The sequence below is a fragment of the Saimiri boliviensis genome, chromosome 1, assembly GCF_048565385.1.
Source record: "Saimiri boliviensis isolate mSaiBol1 chromosome 1, mSaiBol1.pri, whole genome shotgun sequence".
In the NCBI taxonomy this organism is placed as follows: Eukaryota; Metazoa; Chordata; class Mammalia; order Primates; family Cebidae; genus Saimiri; species Saimiri boliviensis.
Genome location: NC_133449.1, coordinates 36,145,250 through 36,166,092, shown reverse-complemented (window position 1 = coordinate 36,166,092; position 20,843 = coordinate 36,145,250). Strand labels below are relative to the sequence as shown.

The window sequence follows — 20,843 nt, the reverse complement described above, 5'->3', positions numbered from 1 at the left end:
AGTAGTTTTACTAATTTACTAAGACCATTGCTTAAAAGAGAGAAATGAGAGTTCATTATAAAAGTTCATTATATTTATAGTCTTGATAATGAACAGAATTTCCCTTTGAGGAAAAAGTGTTTTTCAAATTGGACATTAGATTAAATGCATTCTTAAGACATATTTTAGAGCTCCATTTCTCAATCTTAGTTTTAAACAAATAGACATTAACATTTTAACATAATGTATTGCATGTGTAGAAAATCTGCTTATGAAAATAACTAAGCTAAAATATGTGACTCTAATTCTAAAAGTCTAAGCAAGATGTCATTTTTGGGGTAAGGCCAGTTGTTGGTAAGTTTGAGACTAGAGTTCTAGGTCAAAAATACATAGAGAGTGTATCTTACCTCCTTTAAATGAAATTCATATGTTTTTAAGGTGTATTGCCTAGTCAGCCAACTCAGTTGTCAGCCAAATGAGCCTGAGACATTATTTACACAAAATTATACACATAGATACTAATACACAATGAAGTATCTAGCAGTTTGCCTATTGACATTTTTATATAGTGATTGAAGGACTATCATGAACATGGAAAATATTCACATTAATGGGTGTGCCTAAACTTACCTTTCACTGTTTGACATTTTCACCTTAAAAAAGAAAACTAAAGTTAACTCTTCTGTGCAGATTAAGAAGGTATACAAAATGTAGCTTGTAGGAAGTTTAGCAAAAGAATGCCTAGATCAAATGCCCGGAGTTTTTCTGAAGTCATTGCTATGTGTTCCATAAATCATTGCTATTAAAGAGGGAAGTTTCACACTGACATTTGCAGCTCCATGAAGAGATGCTTGAATTTTTGTTTCCATTCTGGTGCCTCTCACCTCTCTCAACCTCACAAGAGGGCAAGGAAACTTCCAAACTGTGAGTGGAGCCGGGAGGCCTGACAACACAGCCAGGTAGCCAGAGAGCGGGCCAGGGTGCCTGACACATGCTATAAGTGAAGCCAGGAGGGCATAATTTATGGCCTTTTTTTCAAAGAAACATTCGATTATACAATTGGGCATCACCTGTGAGACGTCTACATCAGAAATATGGTGGAACACTTAGTGTCTTAAAGATTGAACGATGCAATTTTATCACTTTTCTGGACTTAGGGATCCAGTTATTGTAAAGCAGCTTTCTTTATCTTGTTTTTCAATTATAGGCAGGATAAGATCACTCAATGAGGATTAGCCATAGAGCTGAGATTTAGGGCACCAGGTTAAATAATGGGTGGAACTAAAGAGATTCCAAGTAAAAATCACTGGCTTTCTGTATGAACATATGTGAAATGCACGGAACTATCCATTTTTTTTGGTGGGATGGTAAGAATAGGAGAATCTGGATAATCATTTATGGATTATGCTTTCATGGGATTAGTTATAAGACATGGCTCTGTTACTTGTGAGCCTTTACAAGTAGTGAACTAGGCAGTTTGTCTCCATTTCAGACGTTAATTTTCACTATTCATTTCCCTTTAGGCCATTCTCTACTTTCACTTTTCTCCTTTAATACCTAAAAATGTTTATAAAGACTTATCCAGTAATTTAAAATAATAGTAATAATGCATTTCTAAAACTATTTAAGTATGTCTTTGTTAGTGTCTGAAAGAAGCTAGTGTGTGTTTTTAAGTTATCATGTTATATATGTGGCCCATTTGTTTAACCAGAATAAAAATGGTCTGAAACAGAATTATTTTGCTGTTGGAAATTACTTTATTGTACAGAACAATTAAAACTGTTTTTAGTTTAAGTTGCTATTTTTATAATGTGTTGAAAAATATGCAAGGAGAATGTGAGATAATACATCATTTTAAAAATGAACACATTGAGTAAATCATCCTCAGGCTTAGTCCTGTGAAATTTTCAGTAATTGAAATGCAAAAAAGTGGTTATTTCTGTTGACACTAGGTTTGTATCAAGCAAATAAAGATGGACCAAAAAAAAAAAAAAAAAAAAAAGAGCTCCATCTGAGATAGTAAGATACCTTTATTCCCGTACAAGACCTGTGTTTTCATTACCAGAGTTTTATATTATGAAATAGACCTTCTAGTAACAGTATCAATTTTTTTGCAGATAAGGAAATGCAAATTTAAGTGACATATTGTTTTGTTTTTTTAACTTGGCAGTATTTGACTACAGTCATTCCTTATGAGAAAAAAAATGGACCACCATCTGTTGAAGATCTTCAAATACTAACAAAAAGTGAGCAAAGACAAAATGAAACGATTACCTGATTTACTTTTGCTGATTAGTAAACACCTGACTTTAGCTGGCTGATTTTGTTGTTAGTGTTTTGTCAATTTAGGATTGTAAATGATGCATATCATTGTCGATTTTTATAAGAATGAAGCCAAAAATGGCTTTGATATTAAATACAACAGTATCTCTAGTGTTGATTTGTATTTTTTGTTTTTCTTACCTTGTGAAATATTTATGAGCTAAAATTTTGGGAAAAAGCATTATCTGAATCTTCATCCTCATATGCTTAAGAACATATCCATTTATCATAAATAAAATTCTCTATGGATCTTATATGACTGTCAATAACTGAATAGGAAAGATTTAGGGTAAACACTTATTTCTTATGAATGTAGACCCTGAGGTAGTAGTTGTAGGTAGAACACAAATTGACAGTAATGTTTTCAGAACATGTAACAGGGTGTGGTGGCTCAGGCCTGTAATTCCCAGCACTTTGGGAGGCTGAGGCAGGCAGATCAAGAGGTCAGGGGTTGGAGACCAGCCTGGCCAACATAGTGAAACCCCATCTCTACTAAAAATACAAAAATCAGCCAGGCGTGGTGGCAGGTGTCTGTAGTCCCAGCTACTTGGAAGGCTGGGGCAGGAGAATCATTGGAACCTGGGAGACGGAGGTTGTGGTGAGCCAAGATCATGTCATTGCACTCCAGCCTGGGCAACAAGAATGAAACTCTATCTCAAAAAAAAATAAAAATAAAAAAAGGCATTCATTCAGCAAATATTTGGTAAAGGCCTACTCTTTACCAGGCTATGATCTGGGCACTTGGGATACTTTAGTGAACAAAGCTGACAAAGACAATCCACCTTCAAGGGGCTTGCAGTAAAAAACAATTGTGAGATTTAAATATACATTATATTAAATTTCCCTTATGATAGCCATAAACGAGCCCTGAATTCTGAATTCTCGTTCTATCCCTGTTATTTTCAGGGATGTCCTTGGAAATTATTTATTCTCTTTTGCTCACATTGAAAAATTAGGATAAAAAGTATTTGTTCTCCTTACCTCACACTAAGTAGATTGATATGTACGTGATTTGGGCTAAGTTACTATCAATTAGCCTCATTGTCATTGCTGTTAATACGGAGGGATTGAATTGCTGATCTGTTGAAAAAGCATCACATGGATGAGTATTGATGATACTTATTTTGGAAATTCAAGGAACTTGGAGCTTTTATTCTTTCCTTTGGTGAATAATACATTAAAAAGTTTTATATTTAAATATGGATAAATCAAGTGATGCCAGCCAGTCTGAAATAAAGAATCAAGAGATTAACTGGGTAGCCAGCCCTCTTATTTTCAGGAAGAACTCATGAAGTTATGCGTGTCCAAGATCCCACAGGGGATGGTTAATTACAGAGCTGGGTCTCTTAATTCCCAGGAAACTGTACTTTTAATGATGCTGGTTTTTGGTATGTGGTTTTAATATAGAAGTTAGAAAAAAATTTAAACATGATTGGAAGCAGAAATACTGAACATGGTAGCCCTTTAAAGAAGGGAACATAAATAAATATTGCTCATAAGCCAGGAGTTACTGGCAAGCCTCAGCTTCTCAGATCAAGAACAAATACTTTGTTGGTCAAACTAATGTCATCATAATTTCAGCGTCAAGATGTCTTTATAGGTTGACACAATTTGGAATCTTTGGACATATTTGGGTCCAAAGCTCCTTTTCTTTCCAAAAGAAGAGCCCTGTGGAGACAGTCATAGTGTTTATGGATATATAGTCTTCCTCTTAAAAGCTGTTAGGGATTCTGGGTGCAATAATAATAGTAATAAAGTTTTTAAATAATATTAGTAGTGTTAGTTACAGTTAACACTTACACAGCATGTATTATGTGCCAGGCACTATAATATATGTGCCAGACCTTTATATCTGAATTAGTAGCTGAGTCCTCATAACAAACCTTTGAGATTAAATCTAATTATTCTTCTCATTGCACAGATGAAGAGCTTATGCAAAAGTGGTTAATTAGCTTTCTCAGTTTCATACAGTTAGGAAGAGGCAGAGCCAGGGTTTAAACCCAGGAAGGCTGACTTGACAGTTATGTTGCCTTGTCATATGGGTGGGGAGAAACAGTGAAGTATTTTTACCAGGATGCTCTGGAGAAAATTTGAGTTGGCTGGCTGGCTGTGATGGCTCATACCTGTAATCCCAGCATTTTGGGAGGCCGAGGTGGGTGGATCACCTGAGGTCGGGAGTTTGAGACCAGCCTGACCAACATGGAGGAAACTCCAATCTCTACTAAAAATACAGAATTATCTGGGGGTGGTGGCTCATGCCTGTAATCCCAGCTACTCAGGAGGCTGAGACAGGAGAATCACTTGAACCCAGGAGCAGGAGGTTGTGGTAAGCTGAGATCACGCCATTGCATTCCAGCCTGGGCAACAAGAGTGAAACTCCATCTCAAAAAAAAAAAAAAAAAAAAAAAAAAAAAAATTGAGTTGGCAATCTCTGTTAAAGTACAATATTTGTGAGTTTATCTTAACCTGAAGGGTCTAACTTAATAAAGAAAAACATTATACTAGGTGGCTGTGTTTTCTCTTTTAGTTTTTACTTAGAAGATAAAAGTGTCCGTTCAGGATGAGGCTAATTCACCCAGTTTCCTCCATAGTGCAGAGGAGGAGATAGCCAGGCAGATGCCACGTGCTGCTTCATGGAAGTCTGTTCTTCATTTGGGTCTTTTCTTTGAAAGTTTCCAAGGAGTCTGACAGATACGCTTGTTGGAGGGCATAGCTAACTGTCCATTTCTCCAAGAGTTTCTCTAGCTTGCTTGTTCTGTAGTACTGAGGTGCACATTACAGTAACCCACTTTCCAGTATGATTACAGAGCGAAGGCTCCCTGTAAATAACCTGATTCCTCTTTTTTTGCCTCCACTGATTGGAAATTTTAAATCAGGGAAATAACTCTCAGGTAAGTGGATATTCTTACCTAAAATAAATTCTTGTGAACATACTCCACTAAAATAAATTATTGGGACTTTACTGTTGTATTCCCTTATCAGGAAAATCACCTATAATTAGTATGAGTCAGTTATATCCTATAATTAAGGAAGATTAAGGTCACAGTGATTGAAATTAAATAATATTTTTGATCTGAATTTTTTGTTGTCTTTTTTTCCCCGCTTCTGTTTTGCAGTTCTTCGTGCCATGAAGGAGGACAGTGAAAAAGTTCCGAGCTTGTTAACTGATTATATTCTGAAAGGTGAATTTTATAATGGTATAGGTATGATGGCTGGGAAGTTTGGATTAATCAGTAAATGCATTGTCTTGCTAATAGATTAGGTAGTAACTTCCCAATGCACAACTTTCATCAGTCTTATTGTGGCAGGGTGAGGATTAGATACATGACTAACTTCTACCAACATTATATATTATGGTTTTATAAAATTTAACTTTTATTGGAGGTTCTGGGCTGGAAATAATCTCCACAGCTAAACTATAAACATTGAGGGAGGCAGTAGAAGAAAATTAGTGAGATGTTACCATCATCATGTGGGTATCAGATGCTGGCAGGTTGACATGGAAATTTGAAAAGGATGGTCTCTGTCATCTTGGGGACAGTGCAAAGGAAGGACAGATCGTTAGTGAGGACGGATGAAGGAATAGTCACATCTGTGAACAGTGCCAAAGGGAATACGAAAGGGACTGATGTAAGGCCCAGGGAGGGAAGCAGGAAATAAAAAGAATGGACTTTCCTAAGCTCAGGGCAGTGAAAAAGCGGCCACAAATCTTAGAGGCAAGATCAGGCTCACACAGGATGGGAATATTGATGAGGCAAAAGAAGGGCGAGAAGTTGAGTTACTTTGCTGAGGAAAGAGCAAAATTTGGCTGATGAAGGGACTGAGGATTTAATTAGAGGCAAAATTAATACTTTTCAATGAAATATTTTTTTAAAGTAGCAGTTATTCAGGGGCCAGAATTTGCAAGCATCACAAAATGCATCTTGTAGTGTTTGATCACATTTTGAGAGCAATCCTCTTCTAATAACAGTTTTCTTTGGGTTCTGTCTCTCCTCCATTAAAGTTAGCTGAGCACAAGGAAGATGCTTTCTGAGACATTCGAAATCTCAGATGGACTTTTCTTAAACCATAGCATCTAAAAGGGGACCCTCGGTAGTAGACACAGTGCTCAGTGAATCACACGTTTCACTTTTAAGAGTCTTAATGCGTTAAGATTAAGAAGCATGAGCTAGCCATTAGTGGGTTAACACTGGGCTACAGCAGACTGAATTAACATCATTTTAAAAAATAAGCTGTTTTTCTGATGGAGGACTTTTTCTCCCTATTAAATGCTCATTTTTTTTTTTTAATACCTGATGTCTTTGTTTGCTTTCGTGTTGTGCTAGCATTGGTATGAAAGCTGGATTGTTCTGAGGTTTGTTCTAGATGTGAAACAGGGATGAGACGAACATAAAGAACATGTCTTAAATTTTAATTTTAGCGGGTCCCTAGGGCTCTATGAGGGCCAGAGATAGAATGAGCTTGTGAAGCATGCTCTAGCTATTTTAGCATTTAACTGCTTGGAAGGATGTTATGACCCGAAGAACAGAGTCCTCTGGGGGAAATGATTTTTAATTCTCTACTCTGAAAACCTAGGACTGTAATTGTGAACCTACCTATACCGCATGCCTTAGGGAAGCAGCACCCATCTAATTCTGCTCCTCATGCTCGGGCCGCTGGCTCCTGTCTGTAAGCCCAGTTCTATCTATACTGTACCTGCTTCTGATGAGTCTGTGTGCATGTGTTGTGGTTTTGTCTTGGCTTTGTATTGTGAGGACTGGGTGGAAAAGAAGCGAGGATTCAGACTACAGTGGAGACTGTAGTCAGAGAAAACGAAGACAGGAGTGTAATACGGAGACCTATTTAAGTGTGTGGGAAGGTGCTGAGTGGGGTCATTGAAAATGCTCTTTTCCACCCATCCTGAAAGTTCACAGCTGGTTAACTGTTCCTTTTCCTTGGGGACCAGTAATTGGACACTTCCCTGGGAGGGGGATATTGCTTAAGGGGATAACGCGCCTTCCCCTTTTTTGGCTAGTTTGTTGTTGTTTTAACACAGATGAGTGTGTGGCTTGGCTGTCTAAATACACCATCTTAGTTTTAAGGAGGCAGAAAAGTGGTCTCATTTGGCCTGAGAAAGGTAGGGGTGGCCGCTGTGGGGGCTGAGCCTCTTCCACCCCTTCTTAATTGCCTGACTGCAGCTTGCTGCATTGACAGTACCCAAGGCTCATTCCGAAGCCTGGCTGCTGCCATGCTGATCCTAGTCAGGAATAAAAATGTGTGCAGAAGGGAGCCTGTTTATTGTGTCATAAGCCTCATGGTATAGGGTGAATGTTAGGGGCTTCTGTCTTCAAGTGGCACCCTAAGAGACATGGCCTTTTGCTCTCTCATTTCTAGGCAATTCTAATGTGTCTTGAGAGAACTCATCCTTGTTGGGTATAGCCTCTTAAAACCTTTAAAAAATTGCTACTATAGATCTTTGCATTAATGTTTAGTTCCCATTAGTGTTTTTAAATGTACTTGCAAAATTTACGTTTTGTGTACATGTATACAAAAGATATTTTTGTATCTAAAAGTCCTCTTTTTCTTCTAGTTCTGTGTCCTACATAAAGCAGCATTACTTCAGGAGCAGCAACTTTATCTGCGGTGGGACTCCGAGCTAGATTTCCTACAGCATTATTCTGAAAGCTGGTCACTATTACCTTCTTGCTACTGGAAACTCAGCACATTTGAACGTGGGTTTGATTCAGTATTAACAGATCTTGGCTTCACTAATTCTTTATATTATAGAACCGATGGAAATATGGGCACTATTTTGAATTCTAGAGATGGTTTTTAAATCTACTAATAATTACGAACTGTTCTTCGTAGAGACAGTAATATTAATATGCATGTGCAGTTATGTTTCTAACTGACAGTATGCCCATTTGTTTTTATGGCTTCTAATCTACACTGCACTGATGAACTAGATTACAGCCTTGGGAGATTTATGCTGCAAATTCAGTGATAGCAAGAACCAGCACTGATTTTTGTGAGAATTGTCGGTATAAATATTACCTACCAGTATTGTTCAGAGAGATTGAAATAAACTTGGGCTGTTCTGGAAGAGGCAAAACCAGAATATGCATTTCAGTGGCTTAATACTTAGTGAACATTGAAACTGTTGGTGATGATAGATTTTATAGCTTGCTGCTTGTTTTACCATTGGTAAAATTTTAACCATTACATTGCCACTTTTAGAATCTTGTATTAACTTTTGATGTTCCAATGTTCTGCTTCGTATGTCTGTGAATTGTACTTGAATAGTTTGTATCCTCTAAGGTGCTTAAAGTGTATCCTGCAGAACTGTCCAGTCCCATGACTGTCATATTTTATTCATGCCTGTGCGTTTTTCTTAAGTATGAATTCTAGAAACAGCTACTTACGGGTTCAATATCATAGGCGCTTTTGCCAGTTCCAATCAAATCAATGGCATTTAATAAATTTTTTAAAAAGTAAAAACAGTCTATGTTTGAGAGCTATATATTTGGGAGTTTGTCTTGTATTTTTTTTTTTTTTATGGTGCTAGGTTCTTTCCCTTAATTAATTCCACGCAGAGCCCATCGCTACAGTGTATGAGCAGGTGAAACCCTGATGGGTCCCAGAATGCTATGGAGGGGAGAGGACTTTTTGAGAGGATGCCGAGATGCTGTGGAATGACAGAAGTCCTGCTCTTTTTCTGGGGCTGTGAGACATTCCAAACAGCCATGTAGCCCTGTACCGTAGAAGACATGAATGAAGAGTCTATCTGGGACCTGCTACAGGAGGCTTTCCCAAGTCCGCTTAAACAGCCGTAAGCAAATAGGACTGTGTGTATTCCTCACCCTACTCAGCAACTGAGACACCATGACTACAAAGGCAGGAGCTTGAAGTCTAATGCCTGCTTGGCATTTCAGCTGTAGTCCAGGTATGAGAAACTTGAGATGGTTTCCTTGTTTTATGAATGTTCTTAGGTGGAACTTAACTGGCCCCTACCCCATCAATTGAAGATACATACTTACACAGTCATATTAACAAATTAATTTGATGTGACTTTGTAAAAATGATGTCTTGTACTGAAGAAATGTAGTTGTACAGGATATATAATACAGCAGAAAGTTTTTTGGGCATTTTTTTTTTAAAAGAAGAGATTCAACAGTGATCTGTTTATAGCTCATTCTTAAATTGATACTTCTAAAGTGTATGAAAATATACCTATTTTTTCCTACCAGCTCAAAATCCCTTTGTAGTTAGGCTTCCCCTGATTTTGCTTGGTTAAGTCTTTCTCCCTCAGCATCGAACTGCTGTCGGGTTGCCCACCACAATCCTCCTGTGCATAATAACGAGTTAGTTTTGATACTAGCTGTGAGCATGTGTCTAGTAGCAGGTAGGTTTCTTGTCTCCCTAAAAACAGCACCCCCATGCTGTGTACTCTGAGAGACACTTTACTTTTTGCAAGGATTCCTTGGGAAAGACCTGCCTAATGAGAAAAGCATGGGGACCTCTGGTGACACCAGAGGTTCACTGGACTGATGACCTTACAAGGACAGTTTGTCTTTGGGACCCCAGAGGTGGAATGTTTTTGAAAGTTACACCGTGTGATTTCAACTCAAAATGTTTATTTCCTTGCCAAGAATCAAGTTGCAAATAATTCTCTTACAGCTTTGTTTTTTGAAGAAAACAAAAACAAACTGTAGAACTATGCTGCACTCCAAGTGCCATATATCTATTTTATTCTTCAGGAAATTAGATTTGTTTTTCTTTTACAAGAGTACAACAGGAACCAAAGTAGAAGAGTAATAGATACAGCACTCAGGATAAATCATATCTTTAAAATAATAATAAAAAAATTTACACCTTGTCCTATATCCTGTTAGTATTTTCATAATATGGCCATGATTGAAAAAACAAAAAGCAAGCATCTACAATTTTTTTGATAAAGACTTTTTATGCCAGGAATGGATTAATTACCAACAAAATTTATACTAATCAGGCTGATGTCAATCTATTTTGGTAACATATCATGAACAAATTTATTTTGGAAAAAGATAAAAATATTGCCCCTTGATAATAAATCTTTTTTTCCTTTGATGCAAACAGCTAGAACACCTTTTTCTTTTTCTTTTTGATATTCTAAGACAAAAAAAAATGGTTAATCTTCAGATTAATAAATTAGGTCATTATAATAATAAATTAATTTTTTTTAAAGTTCAGCAACCTCTGTCCAAGTATTTACAACAATACTTGAAAGTTCCTTTACAAAACAGAACACATTTTCTTTTCACATTAAGCATACTGGGTATCTGTGTCTTTCACAACAAGCATTTTTAAAAGAAAACTCAATGCACAAATGGGTTAATTAGTATAAAAGTGCTAAGGGCTGTTTGAAAAGTTAACACTATAGTATACAGTCAGTTATATTTGAGGCATACTACAACAAACTTCCAGCTTATTGTGGACAATATTCCAGTAGTTGTTTCAAACCATTGTTTGAAAAAAAAAAAAAAAATCCAGGAGCTGATTAGTGATGCAGATAAGAACTGCCATCAATGTCTCTGGCCAGTGAGCAAATTGAAAACCAACTGAAAGCAAATCCAAATGAGGAAGATTTTAATAAAGGAATACCCTTCTCAACAGCAGGTGCAATGCTGACTGCTCAAGGCGTGCGTGCACACACACATACATACTCTCACACACACATTTTTGCAATTAAACTGCAGGTAGAATGAGATTTTGTGTTATTCAAAAAATTTTAAGTGATCAAAAGCATTGATATGGAATGCCTGTTTATCTGCCTTTGTTCTGGTTAAAATCTCATAAAAATACATTCAACAGGAAAACATAAATTGTATGTGTATAAATATATATGTATATATATATTATATACACATGCACACAAATACTTTTGTTTTTTGAAGCATAAGATAGTTACATAAATACTCCTATAATTGCTAAAGTTTAAAGAGGCATCTTTTCTTTTTTCAGCTTCAACAAAGGTGCTTGAATAATATACAATTAAAATGAAGTAGTTTCTATTTTGTAGACTCAGTATATAATAAGGAAAAAGAATCCCCGAATAGTCTTTTTTTAAAGTTTCTTCTTAAGCTAGAGCTTCAACAAAAACTATGAACAACCAACAATATAACAGAACAAAGCAACAACAGTGAAATACAGCCCCTGGATTTTGCCTGGTGTTCGTCACCCTCTCCCTCCTTCCTGTCACGTTGTTGTAAGAAAAGCTCCAGTGCTCACATCAAGAAATGACTTAGATCTTGCTCATGTGCTGACTCTGCTAGGAACTGGCTGATTGGCTTGGAAGAAAATAAAAGCAGCAAAAAGTATAACTGTATATATTCTTAATAACCCGCTTTCGAGAAATGTCGCTATCGCATTTCTCTGGCTTCCTCACTGCCTACTGCAGTTGTGACTGTATAGAAAAGAAACTTGTGGCTTTAGACCTGGGATGGCTGTTAAAAGGTTCTGATATGCTCGTCTGGTAGTTCTAAGGTGGTTATGGCAGCTGGGTCGCAAGGCCTTTTTTGTTTCCTGCTCATTCAGGCCTGAGCTTTGCAGCAACCAGTGCAGTCTTCAGAGCAATAGGAAAAAATACCCTCTGGGCCACTGAACTGCTTTTATGTTACCAGGTTTCTCCCCAAGCCAAGCTGACCAATTTTTCTTCCTGACACCACCCTCCCACCCATTTCCCCATCCAAACTCACTGTCCCCACCCCAAAAATCTCTACAGCTATCTTACAGGCAAATATATCTTAGCAACTTTAAAAACTTTGGTTCTAAGAAAACACTTGGTCAGTTATCTTGAGGAAAAGTGGGAATGCTTGTTCTGCACACTGCTGTAGACAGAGCCCATCCCAGTAAGGTCTTAGCGCTGTACATCAAGTCACAATCCAATACAATCCACTAAGCAAGTGCACAAATTCTAGTTTACTTTTAAGAGCAGATTTAGTTGTCTTCTGTCTTTTGGAACCTCATCCGAGTTGCCTTTCTTCACACTGTTTGGTAGAAATTGTCTGCCTGTAGATGGTTCTGTTTTTGCATGCTGTAGAAGCCACTGAATCTTGCATCTGGTTCTGCAATTCTTAGCATTCTCTGGGAACTGTCCACCTGGACTCTGGTTCCTTTCTTGCAGTCCACAGATACTAGCTGATTACTTAAGGAAGAAGGCTATTTAATGAGAGGAGAAATAAAACCACAAAGAATTAGCTGTTTTACATTATCTCAAATGAACAGAAATTTAGTACCTAATTCGAGTGAGATAACAATTTCACAACTCATTGATAGACTATATGCAGAGTATATAGTATATACACATCCTGTTCTAGTATCAACTATACTTTTATGAGGGACACCGACAAACTGTATGTAAAGGTGAAATGTCAAGAAATTATGTCAAATAGGGAGATAAAGGAACTGAAGACATACAAAAAAAGACTGGTGAAATGATTTCAAATCCTTGAAGTGCAGACCTGTGTTTAAAGGGCCTGAATGAGCGACAGGTAGGTAGATTTTTTTTTTTTTTTTTTTTGAGACAAGAGTTTCACTCTTGTTACCCAGGCTGGAGTGCAATGGCGCGATCTCGGCTCACTGCAACCTCCGCCTCCTGGGTTCAGGCAATTCTCCTGCCTCAGCCTCCTGAGTAGCTGGGATTACAGACATGCGCCACCATGCCCAGCTAATTTTTTGTATTTTTAGTAGAGACGGGGTTTCACCATGTTGACCAGTATGGTCTCGATCTCTTGACCTCGTGATCCACCCGCCTCGGCCTCCCAAAGTGCTGGGATTACAGGCTTGAGGGTAGATTTTTAAAACAAAGGGATAGAACACCCTCATAGGCTGGGCCAGCCCGTATGTTTCTAGTCATTCCATATACTTACTGAGCGGGTCTGTTGCCCAGCTTTGGACACGTAACTATCCCGACCCAGCATGTGCCCAGCATACAGGCTGTGCCCAAGGCACATTTGTTCACAGAAAAATAGAAGGCAGGATAACCGCAGGCCAGAATTTTCATATAGAAGGGTTAACCAGATGGTAAATTATATTACATAATTGTTCAGGCTGTTTCCAATTCTTAAGGTTGTATGATTAAACCAACTAAATGCAAAAGGTAGAATTATGAGTTGGGATTATGATTTATTTCCCTTAATACAGTTCTTATCTTTCAAAATAGGCATATTTAGAGGCCCTTCATTTTTGAACTGAAAACAAACATATCTTTTCTCTCTCAATATGAAATCTGCCTCTCCCTACCTTGTCTATTACTTTCCACCATCTCTTCATATTTTGTGACCTTTCCACGTTATGCTTGCCGTTGATGCATCCACCTGTCCTTTTGCCTTTTGTATATCCTCACGATCTCCCGCCCTTTGTGATTTCTTTTCTCTCCCAATTTTAAGTTGTCTGATCACTGAGAAATACCAGGTGATCAAGTTTTAATGTCTAATATAAACAATGATTTAGGAATAAATCCAGAGGTGTTCATTCATTTGAAAACTTTAGAGTACATCCAGAAAATTGGATCCATATAAGGCCGGGATTCATTAACCAATGGATAATGGATAATTCACCTTGTGATCAGTCCAGCCCTGGGCAAGTACTATATATTTGATTCATACTATACAGTCTGGTATGGATTTGAGGCTATGAATAACAAAACAAAAATTTCACTGGTTAATAAGACACAAGGTTTCAAGCAATATCATTATCAGTGTAAGTTTTCCTAGATTCATGATTCAAGAGATTAACTTTTACAAGACAATACCTTAGTTGGTGTTCGATACCAGCAAAGCAGTGGTATCCACTGTTTCTTCTGATTGATGAATAGGAATGCTATTAAAATAGAGAGGCATATAACTATGGGAACCACAACTGAGGCAATTGAGTCCAGCGAAGAATCTTCACTTGGGTGTAGTCTGTTATCTCTGTAATCTACCTGAATGTGACCCATATCTAGGAGAAAAAAAATTACAAGCATTTATTACCTAAGCCAGAATTTTTAAGGATTATTTTCATTACACTGCAAACAGAGATCAGCAACTTGGTTTTATGGCTTCTCAGTACTCTGAGGCGAAAAATATGATTAAAGTCTAATGTTGACCCAAAGAGATCTTAGTAGAGGGACAGAGCGCTTAGGGATGAATGTTAAAAGAAATCAGAGTGAAAATGTTAATAATTGGATAAGATGATGCTGGCTCTAGCTCATCAAGAAAATAAGAAGGCACTTAGGTAGATTTTGAATAAGTGACTAAAATTAGACCATTAAAATATTTAGATTACTATTAACATATATGGTCTTCTAAGATTTGGAAGGAGAAACATTAGCTGATCTCCTTGCTTACTGGCAAACAGGAAACCAGAACAAAGTATACTCTTTTACCTACTAGTGTAATAGTGAAGACTAATTATATCAAAAACTAATCAGAATCAGGAGGCTGGTCTTTTGGTTGATATTCTGGTTCACTGAACTCTATGCAATATTGTCTTACTTCTAATAAACTCTTTGAAAATCTTGTTTAGGCCTATTAGATCATTTTCCTGCCTTAATGAATCATATTGCATAGGTGATTACATTTAGTTTTACGCTTATGAATGATGACCTTTATGTTCTTTTAAAATCTCTCTTCTTACAATGAATGTCGCAGACAGAAATAAGGTTAAATATGTAAGAATAGGGGCCCTAAAGTTGCCTAGACACATACATTTTCTTGCTATTGACACATGAGAAAATTTCTCTTTTGGGGCTTTTTATAACACATATATATGCAATGCACAGGTCTTCAACACACTGTAAATATGGCTATTCTTGTGACTGAAGTCTAGCATCTAGAAGAGGGCCTGGTATACAGCAGGCACTAATGTTTATTGACTGAATGAATGTAAGCATAATGCTAAAGCACATTCAGTCAGAACAATTATACAAAGAGCCAAAAACACTAGGTCCAGGAATTTGGCTTTCTCATCAACTGGCTTGATACAAGCATAACATTTAGAATATCTAACAATTAATCTCTCAGGCAATGAATACTGCTTCTTCCAAAAGAATTATAAACATTATATCGCAATGATTTGGAAAATGTGCTTGGAGTAGACAGGAGGCAGTACTGAGTCACAGCTAAGAGCAACTTTATACTAGTGATCAAGAAGAGGTCTACTTTTATGGAACAGGAATACTAACAGCTATTGGGAGACAAAAATAACATTTTTATTATACACAAACTGAAAGGACTGAGCAAGAAAAAAAGGCATGGAATAAACCTGTTGACTGGAAAAATAAACACACGTATTAAACTTGCATGAAGTGAAAACTGCCCAGAAGGAGAGGGTCACCTAATGTATAAATGCTCAGTGCAGAATCTACAACAGGCAGTGACTAATTCATGATTACTCTCCTTATAAAGTTTATATATACATATGTTTGAGAGATTGCTTAGAAGTTCCAGATACCACGCTCTTATGACTAAGAACATATTTATTGCCATCATCACAAAGTCCCTGAGCATAGAGGGCCAGGAAAGAGGCATTTAATCCAGTTACTGCTGACTTATTTTATCAATGTGTGGTGTAAATATATTTCAGCCAAGCAGGTCTAGCCAGGAGTAGTTATTTGAATTTACTTCAGCAAGTCATTTAAAAAGTTACTCATAGGAAATTTTAAAATGAGAAAAAAGCCGAAGTAGACCACGTAGAAAACGAGCAATCTCAGGCTGCCTTCAATGCTTACCTCTAGGGAGGTGAACAATGTCATTTTCGCTAGGTGTGGGCCACAGGGGAACCTCCAGGTCAACCTCTCCTCGATGGTTTGTCTTCTCAATGGGTATATTGGTTGGTTCTGGAACATACATTTCTAAAAGAAGGGAGTATTTTCCATAAGAGATGATGAAGCTGCTGTATTGTTGGCTTTTGTATTCTCAATCCAAATGGGGCACTCAAGACATTTCCCGGGACGTGAAAGATGCAGTTTCTGCATTTACAGCATTCATGCCAGACAATCATGAGCTTTGCAGTGGGGAGAAACATGTCTTATAACATTTAAAAGACAGGAGAGCTGTCTACTCCACCAGGGTCAAACACTGCTTTTTCATGTCAAATGGTGTTGGTTCCATAATTTTATGGAAACCAAACGGGACTAGCTGAAATGGAATTGTTTCTTTTACCTTCTGGCAACTAAATATTGGTGTTTAACAGCTGCTGCTCTTTAATACGGGGTGTTAAATCATTTACATAAAATATATTTGCAAAACTTGAAAAAGTTAAAGCATTGTCCACTTCTTACAGATTTCTTGGTCATTTCTTCTCCTCTCTCTTTCCCTAAATGGGAATGGACTGTAGGTAGACTTCATGACTGTAAGTCTCAGATGTCCATTATGTTACCACTGGAACCATTTAGATTAGAAACTGATCTTCAGTAAATACATTTACATCATCCAGTTTGATCAGCTAGGTATTATACTACAACATAAAACAAACTGTCTGAGAATATTATTATTTATCTCAAATATCAGGTATTTTAAAAAAAAAATTTTAATCAGCTTTTCTCAGCTCCTACAAATATTTCTTTATATTTATCCTTCATCCAGCTGACAAGTGGTCCCACATTTTAAAGCAATTAATTCTTAAGAACTTGTTTTCAAAATGTGACAATAAAAGTTTGCGTCATACACCATTTCCTCTGGCCAGATCCTGCCATATTATTCACTGATTTTTATAAAGCGATGACTCAACACTTAGGATCCTAAATACTCACCATAGCCTAATTTAGACCAACATAAAACATCCAGTATATAAATTAAAATAGGATTAATAATCCCGTCTGCTCAAAGTGATTGTTTTCGGTCTCAAAAGTTACTGGCTTTTGAGAAGTAAATCTTAAGATGAATTTGAGAGAAGAGGAAAGTGATAGAGAAGAGAGTACTTGCTAAGCTTCCACCATGAGTTAATGAAGTACCCAGCCAGAGAAATAAACCCAGAAAGGTTAAGTTAAATCACTCAAGATTATGCATCTAGTACGTGGTAGAGCTAGGATTCAAATGCAGTTCTGTGATTCCAAAGCCCAAATTTTCTTGCTGCCTCCAGGAACAGTCTTCTGCTTTCTTATACTATAAAACCTTTACACAGAAAACGAACTGGGAACAATGATAGTTTCTGCAGGTTCAGTGCATCCCTGCAAACTCGAGAATTAAAAATAGAATTTACTGAAAATATTACCATTTGTAGGTGCAGGGGCCCGAGTATAAACCAGTGACTGTCAAATTTTTTTAATCCTACCAGAATTACCCAAAGAGCTTATAACATGTGCTGACTCTCATAGGTCCTGATTCGGTAGGCCTGGACTAGGTGATTCCGGGAAGCATGCACGGGGGATGGCATTTAACTCACCCCACTGAAAAATCCTGATGTGTGATACGAATTTCCTGGATGAATATGGGCAGAAAAGCCAGGCTGCCATTGATCTGACACCTTTCCGTGCCACACACGCTTCTGCCCCTCCCCTGCCCAGCCCAGGGCTTCACATTGAGCCTTCCTATGACAACAGGGGCCCAACTGCCACAGGTTTCTGAGGCCTCAGGGTAAAAGGCGATGCCTTTTACCTGATTGCACCAAACTTGTGAATGTCAATGGCTAAGTAGCTAAAAGCTTCTGCAGAGGCCCCAGAGCTGGGATTGATCCAGTTCCACCTCAGGTTTTTTCCTGAGTGAGAGCAGTATAGAAGCAACTCCGGAATTCTTTTGCCTTGACCCTGCATATGGGTAGATTCCAGGTGAAACACCACCAAGCTGAGGCATGACAGTGAGTTCTGTTCCCACAGGGACTCTACTTGGAAACAGCAGAGAAACTTAGAAGGATCTGTCTATGGTGAAGGAGGATGTCTCCTTCAGTGATTAAGTATATTACCGTTTGTTCAACAAGTATTTCTTGAGCACTTCCTACATGGCAGGCACTGGTTTTGGGCATACAGTTTTGAGTGAGACCAATCCTAGCCCCCATGGGTGTCTCCCGATGAGTGATGCCCATCACAGCCACTTCTTAACGTCCAGCAGCTCATAACCTGTCCTGTATTGGCTCACTCAGTTCAGCTCTGATTAAAATCCACCCACACCTCCTTCTTTATCACAAAACACTGACAGCTCCAGTTCACAGTCCTCAAGTCCAAGGGAAGACAGTCATTTCCCTTTAATTTGAACATAAAAGGGAAGCTGGCTCTGAGCAGTTTTGCCAAAAAGAACAATTCTTTCAGCAAAAAAACTGCCTGCAGAAACAAAAAGAAGTGGGAATACTACTTGTTTCCATGCCTAGACCCAGGTCTTCCTCCATGGCCAAAGACCGCATTCAACCCCAGAGTCTAAAATATAACCCTTCTGGTATTTACTAGAAGAGCCCTTTATAGCTGTTGGCATAGCAGACGGACAGTGCCAGGGAGACTTACACAAAGCTACTTCCAGCCCTGCCACGAAGATCACAAACACATGGTCACAATCACTCCTGTTCTCATACTTGACCTGAGCTTTGGAGGAACTCAAGATAACTTACTGGGGATATATTTTACTTTAAGAGGCATCTCGTCATCTGCCTTCCTTAAAATGTCTTTTGGAATATGGGGTGAGGTGCTTGGTGCTCACAAGCTGAGGTCAGCACTTTTTTGGGAAATGAAACCTGAATTCAATTTAGGACCAGGAGCCTCATCCTCTGCTAACTGGCTGCATGACTTTGGATAAAGTACACTTAACTTTCCTGAGCCTCAGTTTCTTCTGTAAAATGAGACTGGTGCTAATCACGTAACCAGCTCATTGGTTCCGTACTCACACCCAAAGATGTGGGAAGTGGAAAGTGCTTTGTAAAGAGAGAGGATATTCAGAACGTTAGTTGCCATGTCTAAAGGGCAAAGCAAGGTTCTTGTTTGCTGGACAGACCAGGCAGTGCTCCCGTACCATCATTTCTGAGATGGTATAATCCTCACAGCATATCTGGGAGGTGGCATGTGCTATCCAGATGAGAAATGGAGGCCTGAAACTTTGGTGATGAGCCTTGACTAAGATCACACAACAAGCTGATGCAAGAATGGGACAGGAATCCAGTCTTCCTGGCAGCCCATATTGAATCAAAGAGAAGGCGGCAAAAGCTCAGCTGATTGTAACATTTGCTTAAAGATGGAAAAATGTTTCATCAGGAATACAGCAGATGCAGAAAGGAGAGTTAATCAACAGATTAAATTTCAACCCAATAGTAAATCTTAACTGAGAAGTCACTGGAGAAATCTCTAGTGATGAATGAGGATGTTAGGAGTATCTGTACTCTCTCGTATGAAACTCACAAAACAAAGAGAATGACTCTACCTCCATTTCTACCACCACTACACCTGAATTTGGGTCCTTATGATCACACCTAGGACATCTGCAGTGCAAGCTGTCCTGGCCTCCGGTTTCTCTCTGCTTTAGTCCTTCCTGCATACCACTCCGTTATATAAAGGTTATCCCCAAAACACCTTTGTGATCACTTCTTAAAAGTAAGCCTTCCCATTCCCTATGAAGAACAAAATCTCCACTCTTTATTTGATAATTAAGGCCTAAAAAATCTTGTCAAAAGCTATTATTTCTGTCCTTACCTACTGCTACTAGAACTCACTGCTCCAGGGGCATCGGTCTTGACCTTAGAGGCACTGGCCTTGACTCTTCCCATCTCAGGTCTTGGTCAGGTTATCCTCTTTACTCCAATGAAGACAGCACATCTGTCCTTTAAGATCTAGCTCAAGTCCTTTCTCTGTGAAACCCTCCAAGGACACTCAACTTCACAGTCCATCTTATTCATGAACTTTGCACTTAAGGTCTGCATGAGAGTCGCATAACTATTACTCCCAATGAGAGAGGTGAATTGAATTCACTGCACTTCGTGAAGTTCATTACAGCAGTGCTAGATGCACAGGTCAGTTCCCGCATCTCATCCTAATTCAGCTGTTCACTCCTTCCTACCAGAAACCCTTTCTCCTCCTGGCTTCCAGGTCACTGACCCTCTTGGCTTCCTCCTTGGTTCCTGGGCTCCTTCTCTATTTCTTTTGCTAGGCCCTCTGCACCTACGCAGTTCCCAAAAGTTAGAAGGTCTCAGGGCTCAGTCCTGGGCTCTCTTTTCTTTTCTACCTATTCATACTCTTGGGTGATGTCATCTAGTCTCAAGGCTTAAAAACCTTGAGACTAGAAACCACCTATGGCTGACTTTTAAATTTGTAGATCTACTTTTCTCTCCTGAACCCCAAATTAGATACTGTCTATTCATTATCTCCACTTTCATGTTAAGTGAGTATTTCAAGCTAAAAATGCCCCAAATCAAAATGTCGTAGTCATCCTTGGCTACTCCCACATAATTTTCAAATCCTACTGATGCGGCTCATATGCCATAGTGAGAACCCGCCCACTTCTCTCCACCTCCGTGGCCACTACCCGATCCACGTCACTGTCATCTCTCACCTGGACTCATAAAATCCTCCAGGTTGGTCTCTCTGCTTCCACTCTTGACCCCCATGTCCCACAGTCTATGATCAACCC

General features: G+C 38.4%; 2 protein-coding genes across 6 annotated transcripts in view; one reads left to right on the top strand and one right to left on the bottom strand.

The window, feature by feature from the left end:
• The window catches only part of FEZ2 (fasciculation and elongation protein zeta 2), a 47,920-nt gene extending 39,142 nt beyond the window's left edge, over positions 1–8,778 (top strand). For 2 of the 3 annotated variants that reach the window (XM_039460019.2, XM_003926895.4), the window contains 3 exons: positions 2,150–2,225; positions 5,418–5,483; positions 7,871–8,778. In XM_039460019.2, coding sequence (XP_039315953.1) covers positions 2,150–2,225; positions 5,418–5,483; positions 7,871–7,887 — 159 coding nt within the window. In that variant the 3' untranslated portion in view covers positions 7,888–8,778. Of the gene's footprint in view, positions 1–2,149; positions 2,226–5,417; positions 5,484–7,870 lie in introns of those variants that run through there. The other variant, XR_012516798.1, reaches the window with a different exon arrangement.
• A 1,119-nt stretch (positions 8,779–9,897) lies between these two features.
• The window catches only part of CRIM1 (cysteine rich transmembrane BMP regulator 1), a 194,160-nt gene continuing 183,214 nt past the window's right edge, over positions 9,898–20,843 (bottom strand). For 2 of the 3 annotated variants that reach the window (XM_039477770.2, XM_039477775.2), the window contains exons 14-16: positions 16,031–16,153; positions 14,072–14,259; positions 9,993–12,477 (exon numbers count right to left, since the gene is read on the bottom strand). In XM_039477770.2, coding sequence (XP_039333704.1) covers positions 12,301–12,477; positions 14,072–14,259; positions 16,031–16,153 — 488 coding nt within the window. In that variant the 3' untranslated portion in view covers positions 9,993–12,300. Of the gene's footprint in view, positions 12,478–14,071; positions 14,260–16,030; positions 16,154–20,843 lie in introns of all 3 variants that reach the window. The other variant, XM_039477760.2, reaches the window with a different exon arrangement.